This window comes from Podarcis erhardii (assembly GCF_964252035.2).
Source record: "Podarcis erhardii genome assembly, chromosome: 11".
Lineage (NCBI taxonomy): Eukaryota > Metazoa > Chordata > Lepidosauria > Squamata > Lacertidae > Podarcis > Podarcis erhardii.
In genome coordinates this window covers 29,001,109-29,025,019 of record NC_138501.1, presented here as the reverse complement: position 1 = coordinate 29,025,019, position 23,911 = coordinate 29,001,109, and the positions used below count along the sequence as shown (strand labels likewise).

At 40.5% G+C, this 23,911-nt stretch overlaps 1 protein-coding gene across 9 annotated transcripts in view; it reads left to right on the top strand.

The window, feature by feature from the left end:
- The window catches only part of XRCC4 (X-ray repair cross complementing 4), a 234,677-nt gene that overhangs the window by 126,859 nt on the left and 83,907 nt on the right, over positions 1-23,911 (top strand). For 4 of the 9 annotated variants that reach the window (XR_014161393.1, XM_081881263.1, XM_081881258.1 and 1 more), the window contains exons 1-4: positions 9-148; positions 8,453-8,586; positions 8,950-9,102; positions 13,795-13,985. Coding sequence is in view for 8 of the 9 variants with exons in the window: in XM_081881263.1 (XP_081737389.1) it covers positions 8,964-9,102; positions 13,795-13,985 (330 nt within the window). In the remaining variant the exon portion in view is untranslated. Of the gene's footprint in view, positions 149-6,960; positions 7,214-8,452; positions 8,587-8,949; positions 9,103-10,175; positions 10,292-13,794; positions 13,986-23,911 lie in introns of those variants that run through there. The other 5 variants (XM_081881259.1, XM_081881262.1, XM_081881260.1 and 2 more) reach the window with 5 other exon arrangements.

The window sequence follows — 23,911 nt, the reverse complement described above, 5'->3', positions numbered from 1 at the left end:
GGAGGGGCCGAAACTGGGGAACGGCGCTGGCTTCCCGTTGGCTAAAGGGAAAGGAGGAGGCGGGGCACTTTCAACCGACACACAGAAAAAGGGGGAAGGTATTATTGGTTATAGAAGCCGGAAGTGGCAGTTTTCAATGCGGTGTGAGGTAGGCAAAGTGACGGGCAAGGAGCAGAGCCGGGGGGGGGGGCGAATGTGTGGGGTTGGAAGCGAGGAAGTTCCTTCCAAGGGGCGCGTTGAAGGAGCGGGCGGGAGAGAAGAAACACGTCTTTTGCCAGCAGTGCAATTCTGTGCCCGCTTACACAGGAGTAAACCCCGCTCTGCCTATAGAACTCTCTTCTTGGGCGGCATAGTGGTCAGGACTGAACCCTAAAGAGTCCTATCCGCCCCGCGCCTCTTCCTTGCTCTCTTTCTGCATCAGGGAGGAGATACTCCATTCTGGGCACTTATACTGTATTTCCTATACGAGAATTAGGCGTTTTGTTTTGGGTGCTCCTCACACGTTGCTTACAAGGGCTGATGGGAGTTGTAGTCCAAAAGCATCTGGAGGGTGTCCCAGGCTGCGCTAGAGAGTCTTGAACTGACAAGCCACACTCCGCTTAGATGATCTTTGTGAAAAGTAGTTCGTCGAAATCGGAAATAAGTCATCCTATATACTTTGGGTTTTTTGTTTGTTTGTTTGTTTGTTTGTTTGTTTGTTTGTTTTACGAGAAGCCCCCAGACCTAGTAGGTGCTGCAAAGTTGCTCCGAACACAGTTTGAGTCTTAAGAATTGGCGTTGGGTACCAGGACTGAAGCGGGTTCACTGGCCTTTCACGCAAAAAAAAAAAAGGTCTGCTGTTTGCTTACTTTCTTCATTTCAGCAGCCTAACATTACAACGTTGTTTTTGCAATTGGGAACCAGAAAGCCACCCAATGACCTGTCAGTACATCCTGACCTGACTTTTGCCTGCCCCAATGTAGTTCAAGACAACTTAGTTGGTCCATGGTCTAAATGATAATAAAAAGCTGAAAACTATTTATTTAAAAAGAAGATGGTTTTTTGTTTTTGTTTTTAAAAACACCTTTGGCTGTACTAAATCCAGACACTTGCATAGATCTGTGCTATCTGATGCTTCTGAGCTGCTGTATTTGTATATGAAATGAAATTGGACCAAATGGCAACTCCCTTTGTATGCAGGGGTTCTATCTGAGGCACCACGTGTGCCAGCAGAACACACACAAGCCTGCCCAGCCCCCTTCCATCCCAACCCCCCTGCAGTGCTGAAAACGGGGTGGGGGTGGGGGGTGGGTGTTATCACGTGTTACTTTAATGCTTGCAAATGGGAAGTTGCTGTATTTTCAGGGAGAGTTCCCTAGTTTGAGCCAAAAGAGATCTGTATGGAACCTTGGACTAGAGCTTTTTCCAATCATCTTTCTGAACACCCCAGTTTTGTTCCTACTAGGACCTAGGGTTTTGACCTGAAGTAAAAATTATGTTTAATTTTTTTTTATACCACAGTGAAACTAACCATTTAATGGGACCCAAGGAATCCATAATAATCACTTCCCTGGCTTTTAAGTTGCCAATTGCATTCATTGCTTCTCTGCCCAGCTATGAAAAAAAGAGAAGCTATTAAATAACTATTTTCAGAGAGAGTGCCCTTGTATGACTTCTATTTTTGTTAAGAGTGCTGGTAATTGTATCTCTGTGAGGGGGCTCTCCTAACAACTCTTGGCAACCTTAACAAGCTACATATCCCAGGATCCTTTGTGGAGTGTGGTGACTGTTAAAGTGGTATAAGAGTACTTTAATTGTATGGTGTGGATGTGACCATTGTTGGACTTCAACTCCTATCTGACCATTGGCCATGCTGACAGGGGCTGATAGCAGTAGTAACCCAGCAGCAACTAGAGTGCACCATGTTGGCTATTCTGACTTGGTCTAGAATAGCTTATCACCCAGGAATGCCTGGAGTTGATCAAACACAATGTGCTTAACTATCTTTTAAAAAAATGTATTTCGAGGGGTTCCAGGTAGTAGTTCCCCAAATCTACTGGCTTGGAGGACACCGTTTTCAGCAAGGAAGGCTTGCCATAACACTCTTTTGTGTCACTCTTGCTCAAGGTATTATTAGCATTATTGAAAGATGGGATAAAATCTTAAAATGTTTTAATAAATACTATTAATTAACTACCTTGTTCACAATAGGGGCCTGTGTTTTCTAGCTAGCTTTAATAAGCCATAAAAAGCAAGGATCAATTGTGGTTGAATGGACTTTTCCAAGCACCCTGTCAACATCCTCAGTTAATTATAACTGGAACTGATCCAAGCAATTGAGATAAGTGGGTGACACGAACATCTCAGACATAACTCTTGACCCAACAATAACAAGTTTGAATGGATGTGAGCAACTTTATCTGCAAACATACAACAATTATGTTACAGCAGGCTGTCAGGTATGAGGAGAAATGACTGTGATAGCCATTTCCAGTCTGAACAATAGCTCTACTGCATAACATTCCATAGTTGCAGTGATGGCAGAGAAGGAGGATCTCTTTATCATTACACCACAGTCTTTCAAATAAACTCTATATTATGTTTGTCCAGAGTTCTCCTGTCAGAACTGGGTTGTTTGCTCAAGAGTGTCAGAACCTTGGAACCGAGAACTAGGATCTAAAGACAACAAGGAGGCAGCAAAAGATAACTAGCTAGAAGCATAGACTAATCGGGATCAGAGGACAAACCAGAGAGTAGGAATTGGGACCATGGAGGGAGCCCAGAAATGTAAGAGACACTGGAGCTTATGTAAACTTCATTACTTAATGAAGGATTAGCTAGAAAAGTCCTTATATAACACCTTTCTGCCTAAAACCCAATGGCAAATCTGAGTGGGTGGAACCATGCAAGTTTGGAAGTGTCTTCCCTGAGAGGTTGCAGTTGTGTAGCTCACCACATGGGACATGGGCCAGCAATTTCGGACACGTCCAGACTTTTGTGTTCTGATTTGTTCCTGCAACTTGATTAACCTTAATTCCTCAGAGTAATTGTGTCAGTAGCCTATGTCAGTTCCTTATTCTGAGCGTCAACAAGGCCAGAGCTAGAAGGTTTGGTAGAACTGGTTGAAAAATATATAGAGTTCAGCAGTCTGGCAGCAGATTGTTCTACTCATGTCTCCCAGCTCTGCAAATCAATTCATGGCAAGAGGTGCAAGCCAGCTACATGCTCTTGTGGAAACACATAGTTCACCCAAATCTGGGCCAGACCAGAACACAAGGTCTTGTGTGACTAGCTGTGTGCAATCATAGTCTTATGATTGTTTTGGATGTCCAAACTCCTAAGCCAGGTTTGGTAAGGTGTTCTGAGCATGGAAGTTGTCTGCAACAATTTTATCTGTGTGATGACAACATGGGCGTAGCCAGGATTTTTGTTGGGGGAGGGCAAGACTTTTGTTAGGGGTGCAGAACTGATGTGATTGATCCATTAGTTAAGTATTTCTATTGTTTTACTTGATCGGGGTGGGGCCAGCTGCCCCCTTGCCCACCCCCGCCCGCTTCACTCATGAATGACACCAGTACTTTAAATAGTTTCTGTCATCTCAGCTGTTTTCCTTTATGGATACAAAGTGGAATTATGTAAATTGAAGATTTGATATGTACTTGCAGCGATCCAGGTTGGTAGTATGAAGCAAGGGATTGGATCGCCCAGTTCCCTAAACTTCCCCTCTCCCTGCTGTACACTTTGATTTAGTTCAGATAGTCCTTTAATATGAGATATAATTGATTTGGGACCTTCAGGAACAGTGTTTATATATTAAGTTGGTAGTGGTCATGTTCTCTGGTGAGAGGAATACGTGAACATCCAAAATAGCAGGGTAATCTTGACTATTTGAAATGCTTTTATTCCTCTCCCAGCACCAGCAAACTATGCCCCTGATGTGATGGAGAGCAGAGGCACAATGGCAAGTCCTGGCCCCTAACTTGCTCTCACTAAATTATTTATTCTCCTTTTTGGTAACATTAATGCTCAAGGTATGTTGTGATTTAGACTATACTTGAAATTTGTTCATTACATTTTATTTTGTTTTTAATGTTAATTATGCTTCCTTTATATGGCAAGTTGAGTTGTCAGTAGAAGCTCCATGTTGAGTGTTTAGCTGAATATTATTTGAAATGATCCATAAGCCTCATGTGGTTATGAGGACGAAGGCCAAATTCAGTCCCATCCACAGGTGGCAGGAAACTGATTATGCCTGCATTTGAGTCTTCGATAATGTTGGCTTTGGTTGCTGTCAGTAGATCCAAAATGAAATGCACTGGAGGACTGACGTTTACTGTGTCCATGTTTGGGGGAAATGATATACAATAATAATGTTTACAAAAAATATTACTTTAGGTCCACCATCCACTCTCAGAAATGAAGAATGTGTTTCCTTTATTGGAGAATAAAATAAATGACCTGAGAATGTGAAATGTAGACTTCCTCTGAGACATTTTGGCAAAAGAAAGCAGAAAACATAGGAAATACATCACTACATAGAGTTGTCTATGTTTCTTTACTGTTTTGTTGTAATATACAGGCTTAGTTAATATGTTCCCATTTGAAACCAATGGGGCAAACTAGTCCCGTTTTCAGTGGTAACTAAATGCAGCTAACTTAATCAGTCCATTGTGTGCAAACTTCAGTAAAATATCTAAATGTTGTAATACCATTTTGATAACTCTACTACTGATGTTGAGTTGAGTAATATTCTAATGGGCTCATTGCACTCCCCCCCCCCCCAAAGTTCATTTCATTTGTTTGCTTTGTGGATCAAGCTGTGTGTCTGATGCAGCTCACATTAGAACATGGTTTTAAAAATCATGGCACGATCCAGCCAGAGTTAGTGAAATTCCAGTTCCATTGATTTCAGCTTGAAAAATGTAATCATCTTATGAAAACTTATTTTGAAGTCAACAGAACTATAAAGTGCTTATGGTTTTTTAAAAAATACAGTAGCAACCCATAATAGGTTATGTGTAAGTAAGGTTTGCTCAGAGTTGGTTGTGCCTATTAATTGTGCCAAAGTTAGTCATGCCTATTAATTTCAATAGGGTTACCCTAAGTAGAACTAACGCTGGATGCAATCCAATGTTATATTGTTCTAACAAGAAGAAATCATAGCTGATTAGTTATGAGATAAACAAGTTGCTGCTTAATTATATATTTTCTGAGTTTTTAGCTTGATGGGAGGAACATAGCAATGGCTATTCTTCCATAAAGTCAAGAGTACCATGACTTGTTCTGGTTTACATTAGCTAAGTTCCAGAAAGCTAGCTTAAGCATTGCTTTGTTTTGTTGCAGCCATCAGTGACCATTTCTGTTCATATAAATTTAACCTGTAAAAGCAAATTAAAACTTTAAAGACTTGACTTGCAAGTTTGAGATGCTCATGTTTCCTTGCCACCTAGGACATACGCAAATCTTCTGCCTGGCTTCTCTTCTACTGAGCATGTTTAGTTCTGGCCCATAACTCAGCAACAGCATGTCGCTCAGCTGAATCTCCTGCCTTTTAGAAAGGAGATGCAGTCACCATTGGGATCAAAGAACTAATGATTCCCTAGGTTTGCTAGTACTTCCTCCAGTCCCAGCTAGCATTAGTCCCAGTGGGACATTGCTTTCCTTGCTCTTCATTGCTGTGTGGAGGTAGGACTGTGAACATCCTATTGGGTAGAGTTCTGCTCTTCTAAGATGGAAGGAGGCACACTGTTTGACTGATGGTGGTCAGGGAGTACCCGTAGAGAATAGTTTTTGGGGTAGATGGTGTGTGTGTGCATGTGCGCACGCCACAATAGCAACTGTAACAGAGATTCTTGCTATGAATTCCCTCAGGAGTGATGGGAAAACAGTCTTTTTTCAAACATCCTGACTGCAGGAATGAGTAAATGGTTGTGGGGCTCCTGTGTGATAGAAGGTTTGCAAGAATTTTGCCTGCTGCTTCAAAAATAATTACAGTGGTACCTCGGGTTACAAACACCTCAGGTTACAGACATTTCAGGTTACAGACTCTGCTAACCTCGGGTTAAGAACTTTACCTCAGGATGAGAACAGAAATCATGCGCTGGCAGTGTGGTGGCAGCGGGAGGCCCCATTAGCTAAAGTGGTACCTCAGGTTAAGAACGGTTTCAGGTTAAGAACAGACCTCTGGAACGAATTAAGTTCTTGACCAGAGGTACCACGCAGAATAATGATGACACAGCACATTTTGGCATGGAAACGCTCTGCTGTCATACAGAATAGACCAGAAAAGTTGGCAGATTTTTTTTGGCATTGGGTTGAAATATTGGTTTACAAGGAGGGACCAAACTGTAGAGGGGAGTCAAGATGTGTTTCCTTGCCCTGATCCACAAGAGGTCCCTGCCAGGCCCAAGCTCTAAGGCTAGTAGAAGGAAGCCTCGTTTGATAAGCCAGTGAGAGGGGCACAGCTTTGCTCCTTTTCCTCCCAGGGCAAAATGAGCTGTGGAGAAAGCTAGTTAGAAGTGCACTGGGTGCATTGGTTGCAAGTAAGTGGACAGGCAGATGGGGGTTGGTTGAGGCAGACTGGGGCTAACGGGCAGCCCTTACGGACAAGCCTCCACCACTGCTCATGTGTTTCTTGAAACAAGATCAGCTAAGGCTATGTGCCATGTGGACAGGATCAAGCTGTAAATGTAATTGTTCAAGAATTGTAATATTTTTTCTTTTAGATCTGCATGTTCCCAAAGTATAATAGCGGAGGTTTGAGACACCTGCTGCTGCAACCTTTCTCCCTCAATCACTCTCTCAAAAGACAGTTGTGTAAGCCAGAAAGAAAAAGCTGGAGTCGAAGTATAAATGACACTCTGTGGAACAGTGAAGGAAACCTAAAAATTGGCTTCTGTATTGTGCCTGAGTGCTGTCCAAAGCAGTGTACAAAATCATTTGTCTACTAATTTTTTTAAAAGTGTCTTGTTTATTCATCAGGAATGTGGACTGTCATTGTTTGTGGAGTAGACTCCAACTAATTACATGCCAGCCAACAGCTGATTCTTACCCAGAAGGAAGCATTGCCTAATAAAGATCATAGATGCCAACACTAAAAGACACAAAGTACTAAAGAGGAGCAGCTCAATCGTCAACTGTCTGATGCTTTCAATACAGCCAGTGATGTACAAATTGGGGTGGAACTCTGTGCTTCCCACCTGCAAGCCAATCTTTCTTCCTTAGCAGTTATATGGTGAGGTGTTGATATGTAATATGATTCTTCAAACCCTTAGGAAAAAAATGCTGGCTTTCCTGTTGCTATAATCAATCAGTTTCCCTAAAGCGTTTCTTTGTATTAGTGAAGGGACATAGAGACTGAGTGCTTTAATTTTCCAGAGATGGTAAGTATCTTCAGACTACAGAAGCAGCTTTATTGAATCTTTAAAGGCATTCCAGGATACTTCTCCCGATCTGGCTATTACTGGCTGAGATGCTTATCATAGGATTAAAAATGGGTCTTATTTACAATAGCATCTAAATGAGGTAGTGCTAGAAAATATTTGGGTTTTAACAGTCTGCTTTAATTAAACAGTGATATTGTTGTAAAAGTAAAATCCCAACAGTTATTATTCAACTGGCTGTCATATCAGAAATTTGCAAAAGCTGCTTTTAAGAACTTGTGAAGTTTTTAATGTGTGTTTTTCTTTCAGTAACAAATAGAAGCAAACTGTTTTTAATTGTTTATTTAAACATTTTCAGAAGAATTCACAAGCATTACAATAGGCTACTGGGTGTTTTAGGAACAAATGCTGAAATAGGGTTGTAATGTCGATGATGTGCACTGAAGGGGACCTGTGTTGTAAGTTTGTATTCCCCCTCCGTCCTGCCCCCATACTGTCTGGGCCCTGCAGGCTCTAAGGCCATCTGCATCATCGGCATCCCAGTTCAAACTGTGACTTCCACAGTGAATCAGATCCTTGATGTCTCTGTGGAATGAGAGAGGGGACCTGATCTACAGATGCCTCTAGGTTTGGCATGCACTGAAGATGATATCATTGCATTCTGTAGCCTAGATTAGTTTCTGACAGGCCTGAAATGAGCTGGTGTGGTGAATTCTTACAGGGTGGGTTGTGTCAAATTATCTTGGGTGTTTCTTTGCTTAACCATAATCTTCTATCAAAAGCTCCCCCCCCCCATTTGCCCCTTTATCTACACTGCTTCTTTAGTTGATAAAAAACTTTTAAATAAATGAAATAAACAAGGAACTTATGTGTAATTACTAGAAGCCTTTTAAGCTTTGCATTGGTTACTCTGGGTATTCATGCTCAATCAAGAGTAGAAGACTGATTTTTCACTTAGAATTCAAACATGCTTTTCCAATTGATGAGTTCTAGTTGTGATTTTTGTTATGGTTATAGTCTTTAGGTCCCCTCAGCATTATTTTAAGTGAATTGCTCCTCACTTTTTTCTTTTTCTTTTTATTACAATGCAGCTGTTTTCTAAGTTAACATTTGGAGCTGAACTTCTCCATTGCCCAAGAGCAGAAGGCTTTGTTGACTTAGATCCAGGGATGCATGTGAACAGCAGTGACCACTGCCTATGGGTTTGTGCTTAGCTTTGGGAGAGGTAAGAATCCTGACACAAAGGTCCCTCTTCCTCCACTTGTTGGCTCAAGTGAACTATATTTAGTACTCCCACCCCACTTGAATATTTATTCTAAAGTATAGTACAGTCTCTTTCAGGTTATGGAGGCCATGCAGGTTTTGTATATTAGATTTTAAATTCCTACAGGACAAATAAAGGAAGCTTAAATTATTTGGTCCCATAGAGAAATTGAAACATTATCTGTATTAATTCACAGGGCTGTGGTTAGCATAGCTTGCCAATTTCATATTTTGTTCCTCTTCATTGAACTGGGAATAGATTTAAGTTATATATTGTTTCTCTCCGCCCCCCCCCCATCCTCCATCTCTCAATTTTCCTAAACAGCCTTTTGGAGAACAATGGAGAAGAAAGTTGTTCGCATCTGCCCTGTTTCTGATCCAGGCACAACTTATTTTCTTCAGATAGCGTGGCAAAACGATTTGGGTGCCGGTTTTGATGTAATACTCAGTGATGGCCTATCAGCTTGGACTGGGAAAGGTGATGTATGATCAGATGCTATTTATTTATGTAATTATTTATTTCAAGGATTTCTGTCTCACTTTTCTGCAACAAGTGCACAGAATGGTACATGTGAAATGAGACTTTCCCCCAGATTCTTCATAGTCAGGCCTCAAATGCATAAGCAAAACTTCAGAACTTATAGTGTTGAACTATAAGGCTAAGCCACAAACAGTGACTTTCCTGAAAACCTCAGCAGCCAGCCAGGGATATAAGGTATCAAGTGGGCCTTAAGGTATCCTGGACCAAAGTTGTTAAGGGCCCTGTAAATTAATGCCAGAATCTTGAACTTGACCTGGTGCCATATAGATGGTCAATGCAAGAGTTTAAGTACTACGGTTTTGTGCTGATGGTAGTCTGACCACAGTGCTGATGGTACAGTCTGGCCACAGCATTTTGCTGTTGAGACAAGTTCAAGGGTAGCCCTACATAGAGTGCATTGCTTGCCAATCCATTATACACTACAGTCACGCTACCCCTGTTGAAGAACACCCATGGTTGGTGTACCAGCAGTAGGTGTCATGAACTGGTGAGATGACGGGGAGGAGGAAGCGGATCCCAGTGAGGGGCGTAGCCAAGATTGGGACACATCAGGGCAAGCAAGGAATAGGGAAGTAAATACTCACAGGATAGTGGAGGATGGCGAGGGGGATGGGCGTCAGTGCACCAGAACCAGAGCAGCAGGACCCATCACCAGAGGCAGAGAAGCCACTGTCTCCATGAACTTGGCAGGCTCTGAGGCATAGGGAGCAGCGGAAGTGCCACTCTAGGAAGCTAAGGCAGGCAAGCGCCCATGACCCATCTTCCGAGCTCGCTAGGTGAGGCTCACTAGTTCTGGGTGGAGGTGTGTGATTTCACAGCTGGAGGAGGCTTGGAACAGGTGAGGATCACATGCCTCATCGTCCAGATACTGCAATCAACATGCAAAGTACAAAAGGGAAGCAGAGCTGAGAGGCAGCGTCTATTCAGCTGCCCATGTTGGTAGACCTTGACTTGGATGCTGTTGGACTGCACCTTGGGTTTGACTCTGGACTGTATCCTGACCGTTGGACTTCAGATTTGGTTACTTGGATTGACCCTGGACTGCATTTCTGGACCTTGGACCTTGCTTGTGTGGCTTGACCCCTGGTCTTTGAGCTTTGGACTTTATATACTGACTTGCCACTAGGTAGGCCAGGGGATCAGGACAGTAGGTGGTTGGAGGCACTTCTAGCCACTGCAGCTACCTGAGCCTCCAACAACACAGATGGATCCATGAGCAGCCACATACTGCAAACCTTTCAGAAAGCATGCAACCCTGTCCAGAACAGGCAACCAACCAATTTCCTGGACATGGGAACCACCCACCCGCAGTGCCTGCATCTGCCAAGGATTCAAACTTAGTTTATTGGCCCTCATTTAGTCTACTGTTATATCCAGGAAGTGGACTAGATATTGCATAGCCTTTCCTGACTCAGGTGCTATGAAGATGTGGAGCTGTGTATCATCAGCATACTGCTGACCCTTTGCAGCCCCCACAGCTCCTAATGATCACTTCTGCCATTGTTCCATTCAGGTTGCAGTCCAATGGAACTAGTGTGTGTAGGGAAACTGAGGAAGAGCCATGGTGTTCTTTTTAGGTTTTCATCACTGAATTACCCAGAGTTGGCAGGGCAATCTCCTTTTAAACTGAGCAGTGGCTTGACTCCTGGGGTGACACAGAAGAGAAATCTCAAATGTCTTATTGGTTTATGCCTGGATATAAATGATTGTTCTGCATATATAGCTTTAGAGATTAAGTGGTTTACGAAATGTTGAGTATTTGAAGTGACCTTGTAGAGCTTGCTGGCAGGAAGAGTATTACACATATGTGTATGTCAAGTAAGTCTGTTTGCGGGTCCTTTCTTTATGCCTGTTTTGTGCTCCCAAGTGTGGGAAGCAATTGTTCTGGTGATCATCATACTTGGATGGGTGCAAGTTGCTAAATCCTAATGCTTGTCACCCTCCCAATGATTAATGGACATCAATAATCTACACATTATCTGATTTTCATTGTGAGCCATTTTCCCATGGTTCCTTTTCATGCTTGATTGTACTCTATAGTATTACTCTGCAAAACTGTTGTGGGAATTAGAGATGCCATTGAAAATTTCCTGTTAAAAAAATAATCTTTATTAATTTAAATTACACACTTTTACAAAGAATTTACAATCTCATACTACAAAAAGAAAATTGAAGAAAAAACAATTAAGAAAGAAGAAAATACAGAAAAAAGAAAGAAAAAAAGCAAATTTACGTACATAAAACAAACGAATTTAATCTTCCTAATTAATACTTAGCCATTGAAAATTTCCATAACAACTATGGATGCTTATTAAAACAGAAATTTTTACCAGGTGTCAGATGGCCCTGGACAAACAGTGTTCAAAACTCCCATTGTTCTAGGCGCATTTTGTGACAGGGAATTTCATTAGCATGAGCAATTTTTGAGCTCTGGGCACGGTACTGCGCCTAAGATTTCAGATTAAAACTGCAGAGTGGAAGGAAAGGAGGACTTTTTTCTGCCTCCCCACTTCCAGTTATTCCCTGAAGACTGGAGAAGAGACCCTCTTAAGGTCTCTTGGGGGTGGGCATGGGAAGAACTAGACCATATGAAAAATGAACATAATATTTTAGCTGCAGTTTGTTCATTTTCAGTTTTGTATTCTTGTTATTTAAAAGCACTTCTAGACATTCTGTTGTTGTACCCATAGCCTAGGTTTAAGGTGCCATTTAGCTCCTTGCTTTCGTATCTCAGTTTCTAACACTGTGGACAATGCATCCTTTGAGGAGCCTCTTCATTTGTCAATTGGCCCTGTTGGGTTTACCTGGCCGCTGTATTACAAACAGCACTTGGCAGCTCAGTCTAACCACCATTACAATTTCCCACAATGCCCCAGAGTGATGCTATATAGCAGGGATGTTCAACAGGTCGATCGCGATCTACTGGTAGACCCCCGGGAGGATCGTTGGGTCCCTTTCCTTAGTGCTGGTAAAGCTGCATCCTCCATTGTTGCACAATCTGCAGAATGGAATATGGAATACAGTGGTACCTTGGGTTACATACGTTTCAGGCTACATACGCTTCAGGTTACAGACTCCGCTAACCCAGAAATAATACCTCAGGTTAAGAACTTTGCTTCAGGATGAGAACAGAAATCGTGCTCCGGCGGCGCGGCAGCAGCAGGAGGCCCCATTAGCTAAAGTGGTGCTTCAGGTTAAGAACAGTTTCAGGTTAAGAACGGACCTCCGGAACGAATTAAGTACTTAACCCGAGGTACCACTGTACAGAGTTTAGTGAGGCTGTTTGTTTCCCCAGTGATCTGTTGGTGAGTGGCTGTCCCCCTTTCTCCCTAAAAATGGCCAACAGCTAAACTTTGAACTCCCCCAAAATGTGGCTCTCCTCCTCCATTAAAAAAGCTCAACAACTTTGACCTGAACCCCCCCCAAAATGGGGGTAGATCTGCCAGTTTTTAATTATGTGAGTAGATTGCAGTCTCTTGGGAGTTGGCCACCCCTGCTATATAGGAGCATTATATGAGATGAATTTGACAGCTAGATGTCTGAGCTGGGGAATTAATACGGCAGTTGATCCGACTGTCAGGTCAGATGTTTTAAAGGGGAGCTTGGACCAGATACTGGTGCTCAACTCTGCTGTGGGGCTGAGGCCTCAGCAGTTGCCCAAGGGTTTCGGGTGCTGATACTGGCCCTGACTCCTAGTCATTAAGAAGAGGGGTGATACATATTAATGGAATGTGCAGGGTGTCACCATGGAGAAATGGCTCACTACAAGGATCAATAAATGTGCAGGATGTCTCTTAAATGGATCAGTGTTGAAATCTGGGTGGCAGTACATGCTGGTGTTGGAAGACCTGTTGAACTAAACCTAACTTTATTTGTGAATTGGGTTGAGTGTAAGAGTTAAGAAAGAAAAGGAGCACAAAAAATAATTGAATAATAACATTAAAATACATTGCAGTGGAATATAAAAGGGAGATATCAAATTATCTGATCCCAGGCATATGTATACTAAGCCCATAGTGTTTACTTCTAAGTAGAAATGTTGATCTTATACTATCAAGACCAAGCCAAAGTGCGTACTTGTTTACTCTTCAAATCATCCACATGTTTTGGTTTGATTCTTTCCTTAACATAGGATTGTGAAATGGGCTTTGAAATCATAGCGTAACTTCAGATGGGGCGAGCAAAAACTAAATTGAGTTGTAAAGGTTAAAAAAGAAGAAGATAAGGAGCATTAAAGAGGAGAGCTGATTCAAATACTACTGAGCTCTCTAGAAAGGTCCTCTAATCCTGTGAGGTTTGGTTCGAATCCTGGATTTCAGGCTATAATCCTTGCAGAGTTATGTGCACCTAAACCATTTTATTTTAGTGGGTTTATGTGTGCCTTACCTGGATATCATCAGGCAGTTCATATTTCTTTAGCTTTAGAAACTTTTGAATCATTGTGGTGATTTTTAATTACTTGCTTCAGCAGTCAGCAGCAATAAATTGACCTATAAAGTGTTTGATAAATTACAAAATGTGATAGGGGATGGAATATAAAACCAACCATGTCTTGCCTTATTCTGTACTTTGAAGAAATCCCGTAAGAAACTGCATTGTGACAAAAATGTGTATGGAATCTTCCAACAGTGCCTGAGGAAGATATTTCCAAGGAAGCTGCTGACATGGAAATGGAGCGAGAGAAATACATTGGAGAGCTTAAAAAAGTGTTGTTATTTGAAGGAGGACTGGCAGACAAATACAATTTTGATATTTCTAAAGGAGGAGTGGATGGAGAGTGCCTCAATTTTTCTTATGAAAAGAATCTGAAAGATGTTTCTGTAAGTATTGCTTTATTAAGAATTGTTACATTATGGTTTTCCCAAGAGAGTTTCAGTATTGTAGACCGTTAATCTTCAGTAATATGGTGGACACTGCACAGCAATTCCTTAAACTTTATTTTTCAATAATTCTGTAATGGGTAAGATCTGTGAGGTTGTTTTTAATCAGTATAAGGATTTCTTTGACTTCTTGATTCCAAAATTTAAGTAAAGCAAGAAATCATTTTGTTAAACATACATTAAGTTTGAGTTGTTGTCTGAATCCCAAGGAGTAAAAGGCTATATAGTTACTCTGATGAAGGCAATAACAATGAAAGCTATGGGAACGGCTTAAATTATAATGTAGCTTTGTATTTTCCCTCCTCTTGGGAACATAATTTGAATGAATTTAATTTAATTTATTGCTTTACCACTTTAGACTATCTGGCGTGATTTGAAAAATGACAGAAGTTTCTTGTAAGTTACTAGCATTGATAAATAAAAATATTTATCACATGAGGTAAACAGAGGCTTGCCAGATCTCTAATTTTTTTCAGACCTGGTGGTAAACCTTTTATATGGATTTTAGTCACTAACATTTCTTCAATAACTCACACTCAAAGCTACACATGATGTTAATGTTATGTAGTTTTGTCCTTTAATGCTTCATCTATTTATTTTACTTAAAAACAACTTCTCAGGGCATAGACACTAATATGGATATGTATGAGAGAGAGAAAGATCAGAAATCTTTCCTCTGCCATTTTACCATCTTCTATTTGTCCTTCCCAGCAGTGCCCTATGCTTTCCACTTTTATGTTCGAAAACTTATACGTGTTTATTTCAGGGGAAATAGGCACTTTTTTAAGGAAATAACTACCTATCTGCACCGTAGAATTGTAGAGTTTGAAGGGACCTTGAGGGCCATCTAGTCTAATCCCCTGCAATACAGAAATTTTAACTAAAGCATCCATGATAGATGGCCTCAGTCCACCACCTCTCATGGGAGTCTGTTCCACTGTTAAACAGCTCTTACTGTCAGAAAGTTCTTTCTGATGTTTAGTCAGAATTTCCTTTTGTGTAACTTGAGGTCACGTCCTTTGGAGCAGGAGAAAACAAGCTTGCTCCATTCTTCTTGTAACAGCCCTTTCGATATTTGAAGATAGCTATCCTTTCTCCTCTGTCTCTTTACCAGGAAAAACTTATCAAATTCCCTTCACCGTTCCTCATAAAGCTTGGTTTCCAGACCTATGATCATCTTGGTCGCCCTCTTCTGCACACATTCCAGTTTGTCCATATCTTTCCTCAAGTGTGGTGCCCAGAACTGGACACAGTACTCCAGGTGTGGTCTGACCAAGGAAGAATAAAGTATACTGTCCCCTTAATCAGGACAATTTACTTCTGTTGATGCAGCCTGGAATAGCATTAGCTTTTTTTCTACTGCATCACGCTCTGGACTCATGTTAAGCTTGGGGTCTTCTAAGACTCCCTAGATCCTTTCCACATGTAGTACTGGCAATCCAGGTGTCTCCTATCTTGTATTTGTGTAGCTGGTTCTTCAAACCTAAGTGTAGAACCTGATATTTGTCCCTACTGAGATTCCTTTCTGTAGTTCTATTTCCATAGTTCTAGTCTCACTGAACCATGTAGGTTCCAAAAGGTGGCTTACCAGGCAAGCAGACTAGACCTGGGAAGCTGTGCTCATCAAGGCTATTGCATGAAAACTGCAATAAGATCAGGCTGCACTCTTTAGTGTACATCATTGGAAATAAGTCCTTTGACTTTATTTATTTCAACAAAATTTATCTATCACTTGATTGTAATAAAGCCTCAAACCCATGTACAATAACATATGACGTTTTCAGTAAAGGACAGTCACAGAGGTATTTTTTTAAACGTTCACAAATAATTGGAAACAACAATAAGCTGAAAGCAAGATTAAAACACATGTAACTTTTATATGTCTGGAAAGGCTTTCCTAAACAAAAATGTTTTGAGCAACCACGAGAGAGTACAGCGATGGCGCTTCCCTGATGTCATTAGGCAAGGACTTCCAAAGTGTAGGTGCTGCTAGACTAAAATATTGATTTTTTTACAAGAATGCATATTATGTGGCACCTGATACAATACCAGTTTCAAAAATTGAAGCAGTCAAGTGAGCATATATGGGATAAGACGATCCCACAAGTAAACTGGTCCCATACTGTTAAGGGCTTTATATATGAATAGCAACACCTTGAACCTGGCTTGGTTGAAAATTGTTAACTAGTTGCAGAGCAGAGATGTCTCCCTCCTGTCTTCAGCTGTGCCAGAATTACTGTGGTTAAGCTCCCCTGGTCCAGGGACAGCACTGGTCCCAGCTGAAATAAAAATAGGCCATGCTTCCACATAAATGTGTTCAAGAATGAGAAGCCAGGGTAACAATTTTTTAAAAAAACTAATTTGTATTTTATTTTTTACTCATCACATTTGTATTCTGACATTTGTGTGTGTTATCTTCATGACAACCCAGTGGCTTGCCCAAGGCCACCCAGTCAACTTCATGGTTCGATGGAGATTTAGATAAGGAAATCTAGGTATGATTGAGGCAGACAGTCGTATAGTGGTGATGACATTAACCAGTGGCATTATCTGCGCTTTTGAAGTGTAACATTTTTCGTAACAGGATGGATAATAGTGATGGGTTGTTAAAAGTTAACCCGCTAAGCATGTGGATAATTTGCATAACTATACTAATTAGGAAGGGGGTCTGGGGAGCATAACATAGTATGGGCCTCCTTTAGTTGAAAATTTCAAGGTAACCCAGTTAATTTTATCTACTATATTAGATATAATAAGTTAAAATAAAGGAAAGGAAAATAAGGGCTGTTGACTGGGGAACATGTACAGTTGGCAAAATCTGTATGTCTTTGGAAATACTTGCTGGAGGAAATAGTGGTAGTTTAGTTTGAGTCATTCTGCAATAAACTAGACAAAGCACTGGAAAATCTGCGCCTTGAAGCAGTCTTGCATTGGCATTGAAATACATTTCATGACCTAATTAGGTGTTTTGCATCCTAGAAATTTATAATTCTGTGACAGCTAGCCCACACATGGGGCAGACATGAAAAGTCTTCCAGGCAACGATTTTTTTTTTAATAGTATTTATTAAAATTTTAAAGGTTACAAAAATAAAAAATAAAAATACCACATTAAACAAAATTAAAACAAAAATAAAACAACACATCACAATATGAAAAAACAAAGAAATAAAATCCATTAAACAGAAACAAAAGCGCAAAGAAAAATACAGCAAATCTTCTCATTACTTATCTTTCATTAGCTTATTTCCTTGACCTCCTCACACCTCCCTTTTTTGTATTCTAAATTGAATATCCATTTCAGCAAATCCTTTCCCTCTTTTAAAATTTTAGTCCTGTAAATTATCTTAATATAATATAACTTTACTTTTCCTCCTTTCACCAATTAACAGTCAGTTATTCCCAAATCCTTTATATCATTCCTGCTAAAATCATATAATATTATTCCAACATCCTTCTAACAGTTATTAATTTTACAATGTTTCTGTAAATAGTCTTTAAATTTCTTCCAATCTTCCTCCACCGACTCTTCTCCCTGGTCTCGGATTCTGCCAGTCATTTCTGCAAGTTCCATGTAGTCCATCACCTTCATCTGGCATTCTTCCCGGGTGGGTATATCTTGTGTCTTCCAGTACTTTGCAATAAGTATTCTTGCTGCTGTTGTGGCATACATAAAGAAAGTTCTGTCCTTCTTTAGCACCAAATGGCCGACCATGCCCAGGAGAAAGGCCTCTGGTTTCTTCAGACAGGCAAGGATGTTTTAGTGAAGTACAATTCATTCAAGTCAATTCACAATTCAAGCTAGTCCTCCTAAAATTTGATCTTCAATGCCTTGTGAGTGTTGATTTCAACACTGGGCCCACTGAGATGTGCAATTGGAGTCACATTCAAATCTACATCTCCAACAGCTGCACCAATAGAACTTATTTCTTTTTTGGCAGTTTAATTTTTTGCATTATGAGACTCAAATAGATTAGGAATTGGGGGTTCCTGTTTTGTGGTTTTATATTTTGATTTTGTTCTGTGAACCACCCTGAGACTTCTGGGTATAGGGCGGTATATCAATTCAATAAATAATAATAATTATTATTTGACTTTAATGAATAGAGCAAAAGAAAACTTCCTTTGCCTTTCTGATTATTATAGCCTAGATATATGTGGGATGCTGTGAAATTGTATTTGATGTTTGTCAGAAGATGATATTAATGTGCAATGTAGAGAATTAATAAAGGTTGCAGTTGCTACCAATAATTATTCTTCCCATGGAAGAAAAGGATTTATTATACTATAGACAGAATGTTACAACTTCATAATAGTTTGATAGCCAAAAGTAATGTTCAAATCAATTATTGTGTGGTTTAAACTATGTTATGAAGAAATAGAACAAGTATATAACACTGCCTCTGTTTCTGTGAAATGCTTTGTTCTAAGTCCACTGAACTTTCAGCCAAAGGACACGAGGCTTTCGTATACCAGAAAATACTAGAGATCTGTATTAGTTGCATCTGAAGCCACTAAATTATATAATACCAATTATTAATGACTTTGCCTCTTAAGACAGCTGTCTTTTGTCTTAAGCGTTTTTAACATGCTGCTCTTTGGAAACGCTCTTAGACTGGTAAGGGCAAACTAGACTGTTGAGAATTGCATTAAAATAACAATAGGCTTGGTACACAGTAGGGCTTGTGTGTCAAAGCAGCTGCAGAGCAAAATGGGCCACACACACTGAGAACTCAGTAAGGGGCCATTGAGGCTCGGCCAGCTAAACTGCTGCCACCTAAACAAACACCATAACAAGAGTCAGTGATTTACTGTTTGATCTAAGTAGGTGACCACTTGGAAGTAAATCTTTCCAAGTACTTCAGCTAGGAACTCTCTGCATATAACAAATAAATGGGACTCCTGCAAGACTTTCTCATTGGAGGTGGCAATTAAATTGATTAAAGACCTCTTGATAAGCAGCATTTGAGGGCTAGCAAACCTTTCTGTATAATAAGGTGGCAAGTATTGTATTTTCTTTCTGCCTCCACCCCCGCCTAAGAACATTGCTAAAATTTTAGTCAATGAAGTTCTGTCAGCATGTGGAAAACGACATGATTTACTAGGCTGAAGAAAGAAACCCACATAATTTGTTTCAGCTTGTCCATCTTTTTTGTAGCGTCTTCTTTAAATACAGGTCACAGGACAGAAGCATCACCTTATATTCATGCATATATTTTCACATATCCCTCTGCACCACCACCACCAACTAGAATTTCTGTGCATTTCAGAGTTTCCCATATGGTAATGTCAAGGACCCAAAGGCTCTGAGTTGTGCTTTCCTGTTTTGGGATGCATGCTGAGCATTATAGCTCTTGATATTTCAAGTCAGTGTTTACATTTTCTTGTTCAGCTGAGTTAAAATAACTTCTTGTCATGAGGAAAATCTTTAAATCATGGGCTGGTGACAAGACTTGGTTTCCACAGAGGGAGGAAGAGAGAAAGAGAAGAAAGAGATGATTATGGAACATCAAGTGCATCGTGACTGCTCTGCCACATCATTCATATTGTTATTTTTTTAAAAAATATAAACCTACAGGACGTAAAATGTTTTGCCTACGATTTGCCTTTGCCAGTGTTCTGCATCTTCAGAGAAGGAACTCATGCCCTATTAGATACTATGGAAACAGCTGCAGGCTCAAACTGTGAATTTCTAGCATTTCACATTCATAAAGGCAAATGTTTAAATTTATTGGTTGCAGAAAAAATTAAATCCTCATTGCTTCTATTTCTGATAGTCGGGCTTGAGTGCCAATGCATATGTAACAAAAATGGGACCACCCATGTGCAAGCTCTGGGGAACCCAGCATGTTTGGGGGAGCCCAGATGTGCATGTGTATGGGGAAGAGGAAGTGAATTTCTAAAGCGAGTTGTGCAGTGAGCATGCTCAGTGGCCACCAAATGCTGACTGTGGGGTCTAGGAGATCAGAAATCAGGTAGAAAGACAACTGGAATGGAGTATGCTTGGCAAGGGCATGGCTGGGTAACCAGAACAATTAACGGAAGCAGGGAAACTGGAACAGTTAACAGGACAGTTTGTCACATATATATTTATGGCTGGATTCAAAAAGAACTTAGTTTTTTTGCTTACAAACATGGGATATATGATATTTATGGCTGGATTCAAAAAGAACTTACCGTAGTTTTTTTGCTTTCAAACATGGGAGTCTAGGGAAGACCTTTGAGGACAGAGAATGATAAAAGGTTGGGGGTGGGCAGTTTTGAATCAGTGCCATGCTTGTTTATTCGCTTGCTTGCTGCTGCTGTTGCTGTTTAAGAAGGCACCTACTAAAGAGAGAATAGTATGCAGGGTCTTTTTGTATCATACAAGTCATTCCAGGACTATTTGGATTCTGGCCACACTATAGATGGTTTTGCTCTTTGCCCCTTTGCCAAATCTCTGATTTAAATTCACCACAGTTCTGGTTAGCAATGTCAGTTCCTGAACCTTAGCATTTTTGTCTCTGCAGCTAACAGCAGCTTCTAAGGTGGAGGTGCAAGGTAAAATTCTCCTCCTCGCCATGTTGTAACCAAATCCCTTCTCCAGTGGCTGCTTCTTGAAATACTTGTATACTGCAAGCTTCAAGTCCAAAACTTATGGCAGCACTTCAAGCCTTATCTTTACAGCCATTGATGGACCCATCCTTTGTAAATTTGTACAGTTATTAGCTAGTACTGTATTGCAAAAACATCTAAACTGGTGGCCATCATAATATTTTGTAGTGAAGTTTCATAAATGAAATATCTGTCATGTGAAGAAGTAAATTAACATTGTGGTTCATCTTGTTTACCTACCTAAATTATTAAAAACTTTTCAAGAGCAATTACTGTATTTCTAATCTAAGAAAATTGTTTTACACCATTGATGTTTTGTTTCGTAGCCATTTGTTGGATTCCCAGAGAAGCTATACCTTGTGCATAAGAAGACTCAGAGGAATCTCCTGATAGCTGGTACTCTGACTCCCATTACTAGAATGAGATTTAAATTAAACAAATGGCCCTGATTCTATGTACATAGGCCATGGCCCAGCATATAATGTCCTGGGAATATTGTCAAATATCAACAACCTCTACATCTGGCAAATGACAATTACAACCCTCATTAAAAACCTGGTGTTTACCATGAATAATTAATACAAGGTATCAAGGTGGTGTTCAAGACAAATCCAATTTGTTCTCAGATCCAGGGACTAATTTTCTAGCTCTTCAGATGCATGAGTAGAGTCCAATTTGCTTTCAAAACTTTTTTCTGGTTTACAGGGTTTTTCCTCCCTTCTGTACCCAAGTATGCATATGAGCCAGCTATCCCACATGGCTTAGCTAGTGGGTGATGAAGGGTGCAATAGCCTCAACAGTGTTTGCTATAGAGTTATGTTGTTGCTGTTATATATCACTGAAATAAGTTAAATGTAAAACCTCTCCTAAAGCCTTACATATCTCAGTTTTCAGGAATTCCTCATTAACAATCCAATAATTCAATTCATGGGCACAATTATATAATGAATATTAGGGAGTGGGTGGCGCTGTGGTCTAAACCACTGAGCCTCTTGGGATTGCCTATCGGAAGGTTGGCAATTTGAATCCATGTGACGGGGTGAGCTTCCATTGCTATGTCCCAGCTTCTGCCAACCTAGCAGTACAAAAGCATACGAGTGCAAATAGATAAATAGGTACCACTGCAGCGGGAAGGTAAATGGCATTTCCATGTGCTCTGGTTTCCGTCGCGCCAAAAGCAGTTTAGTCATGCTGGCCACATGACCCAGAAAGCTGGACAAACGCCAGTTCCCTCGTCCTGAAGCGAGATGACTGCTGCACCCCATAGTCGCCTTTGACTGGACTTGACCATCCAGGGGTCTTTTACCTTTACTTAGATAATGAATAGTAGTGTGTCAACTACAGGCTTCTTTGGATGAAGCTAATTATTGGATAGGGCTAATTATCAGATCTCATTTCACTTTGACTTTTTATCTGTTTTGGGGGCAGAAACTGATTTGGTTGAACTGGGCAACAACCTTTGCAATTGTGTCCCTGCCCATCCCCTGCACCATCCCAGTAAGCATCATTGACACTGCTGTGGGAAGGTCATTGATCACAGACTTTTCTAGATCACCTGACAAGGTTGGGAGCAGGGAGGACTGTTTTGTAATGTTTCCACTTACCTGTTGAGCAAGTTCCAGAACTTAATACAGTACAAAGAGACTATCGCTCCATCTCAAAGCTATGCATTTTTTCTTTCACTGTTTAATATCTACTGGACAATTTACTGGACAGGGATTTGGAGTTCAGTGTTAGAAATATGTGGCTCTTAGTGAGATGGTGGTTCAGTGAATCTGGTATCTGGCGTCAGTAATGGGTTAGATGAACACCTGTGGACGAGCTCACTCTAGATATGACTGAGATGTTAGTGATTTGTGGCCAGTTGAACTTCTGGTTGTGGTTATTATTTATTGAAGGATCCGGTTTATAGCTTGGGAATTTTTGGTGTTTGGTGTTTCTGGACCTGGCTTTTATGTTTAGGTGGCATATGTGACCAAGAGTATTTTTTCAATCCAGCTTCCCCAGTCTTCTAGCTCTAATCTCTTAGCTATGGTGTTTGGTCCACTTGTTGCAGGTTTTGTTGATGGGGTTGAAGTTCATTCTTTTTCAACAAAAGCTTTTATGTTAAGTTTGCAACTCTTCTTTGCATCTGGCCTTCTGACTTATCAGACAGATGGGAAAAAGCACTCCTAGCCAGATAATTTCCTAAAGATTTAACAGCTGTTGATATGAAACTTAAACTAGCAAACATTATTCATACTCCTCATAAAAAAACATTTTTGTATGATGATACGAAAATAATGAATATTTTGAACTTGGAGCATAAAATTTATATGGAGAGAGAGAGAAATACAGTTTTGAGGAGTATGTAAGCAATTAGCTAAGTTCTTGAGAAAGCGCTTGCTAGGATCCCTCCAATATGGAGAGGGGGGCAAACTTCATGCTATTCTGTTGGTGCTTGCTGAGTGCTGTTGCTACACCAGCACATGGCAGCAGAGAATGTTCATTGGCTCTTTATGTGAAGCAGATGGTGCCAGAGAATTATGTGGTGTTCATGTAAATGTGGGTATCAGAGGGGTAAGTCCATATCAAAACTTGTCAGCTTTTTTTCATGGTTGGTAGATAGCGTGGCATTGCCATTTGTGTGTGTCTGCCTGCTCTTTGTGGTATCTCTTTGGGCTATGACCCTTTGTTGGCATCTGGTGATAATATGTTTTCCCTTAGTATTATGCTTTGGGATTTTATTTTTGCACTGCTACAACATGGCTTCCCTCTGTGTCTGCTCCCACTTTACCCATATTTGGCACAGTTGCAATGTCCCACGTTGCTTTGCTGGTGGAACTTAAAGGTGTGCTTGCGGTCACAATCCCAGTTACCTTACACGGTTGTGGTGTTCACTTTCTGTGCTTAAGAACCAGAAACTAAACCAAAGGGAAACATCCAAGGTGGAGATCTTTCTATTTGTTAAGTAATCTTTTTTAAATGCTTGATCATAACCAGGCAAGGAAATTCATAGTCATCTGTGACCAGAAGAAGACCTTTAGGGCTAATGCTGCCTTTAGAGTAGTGATGATAGCCATGACGGGTTAAACCCAGGGATATTGAAAGCTTGTGGATTTTAATTGCCATGTAATTTAAATCAGACGTGCCAGACAGTATTTGTATAACATTTTAAGCACAAAGGTTTGTGCCTGGCATGCTTCCAGTGCTGCATGTGTTCCTCAAATGTTGTTTAGTCATTGCAGTATATTTATGCTATCTAGAAACACATGTATTTAGTTTCCTGAACAA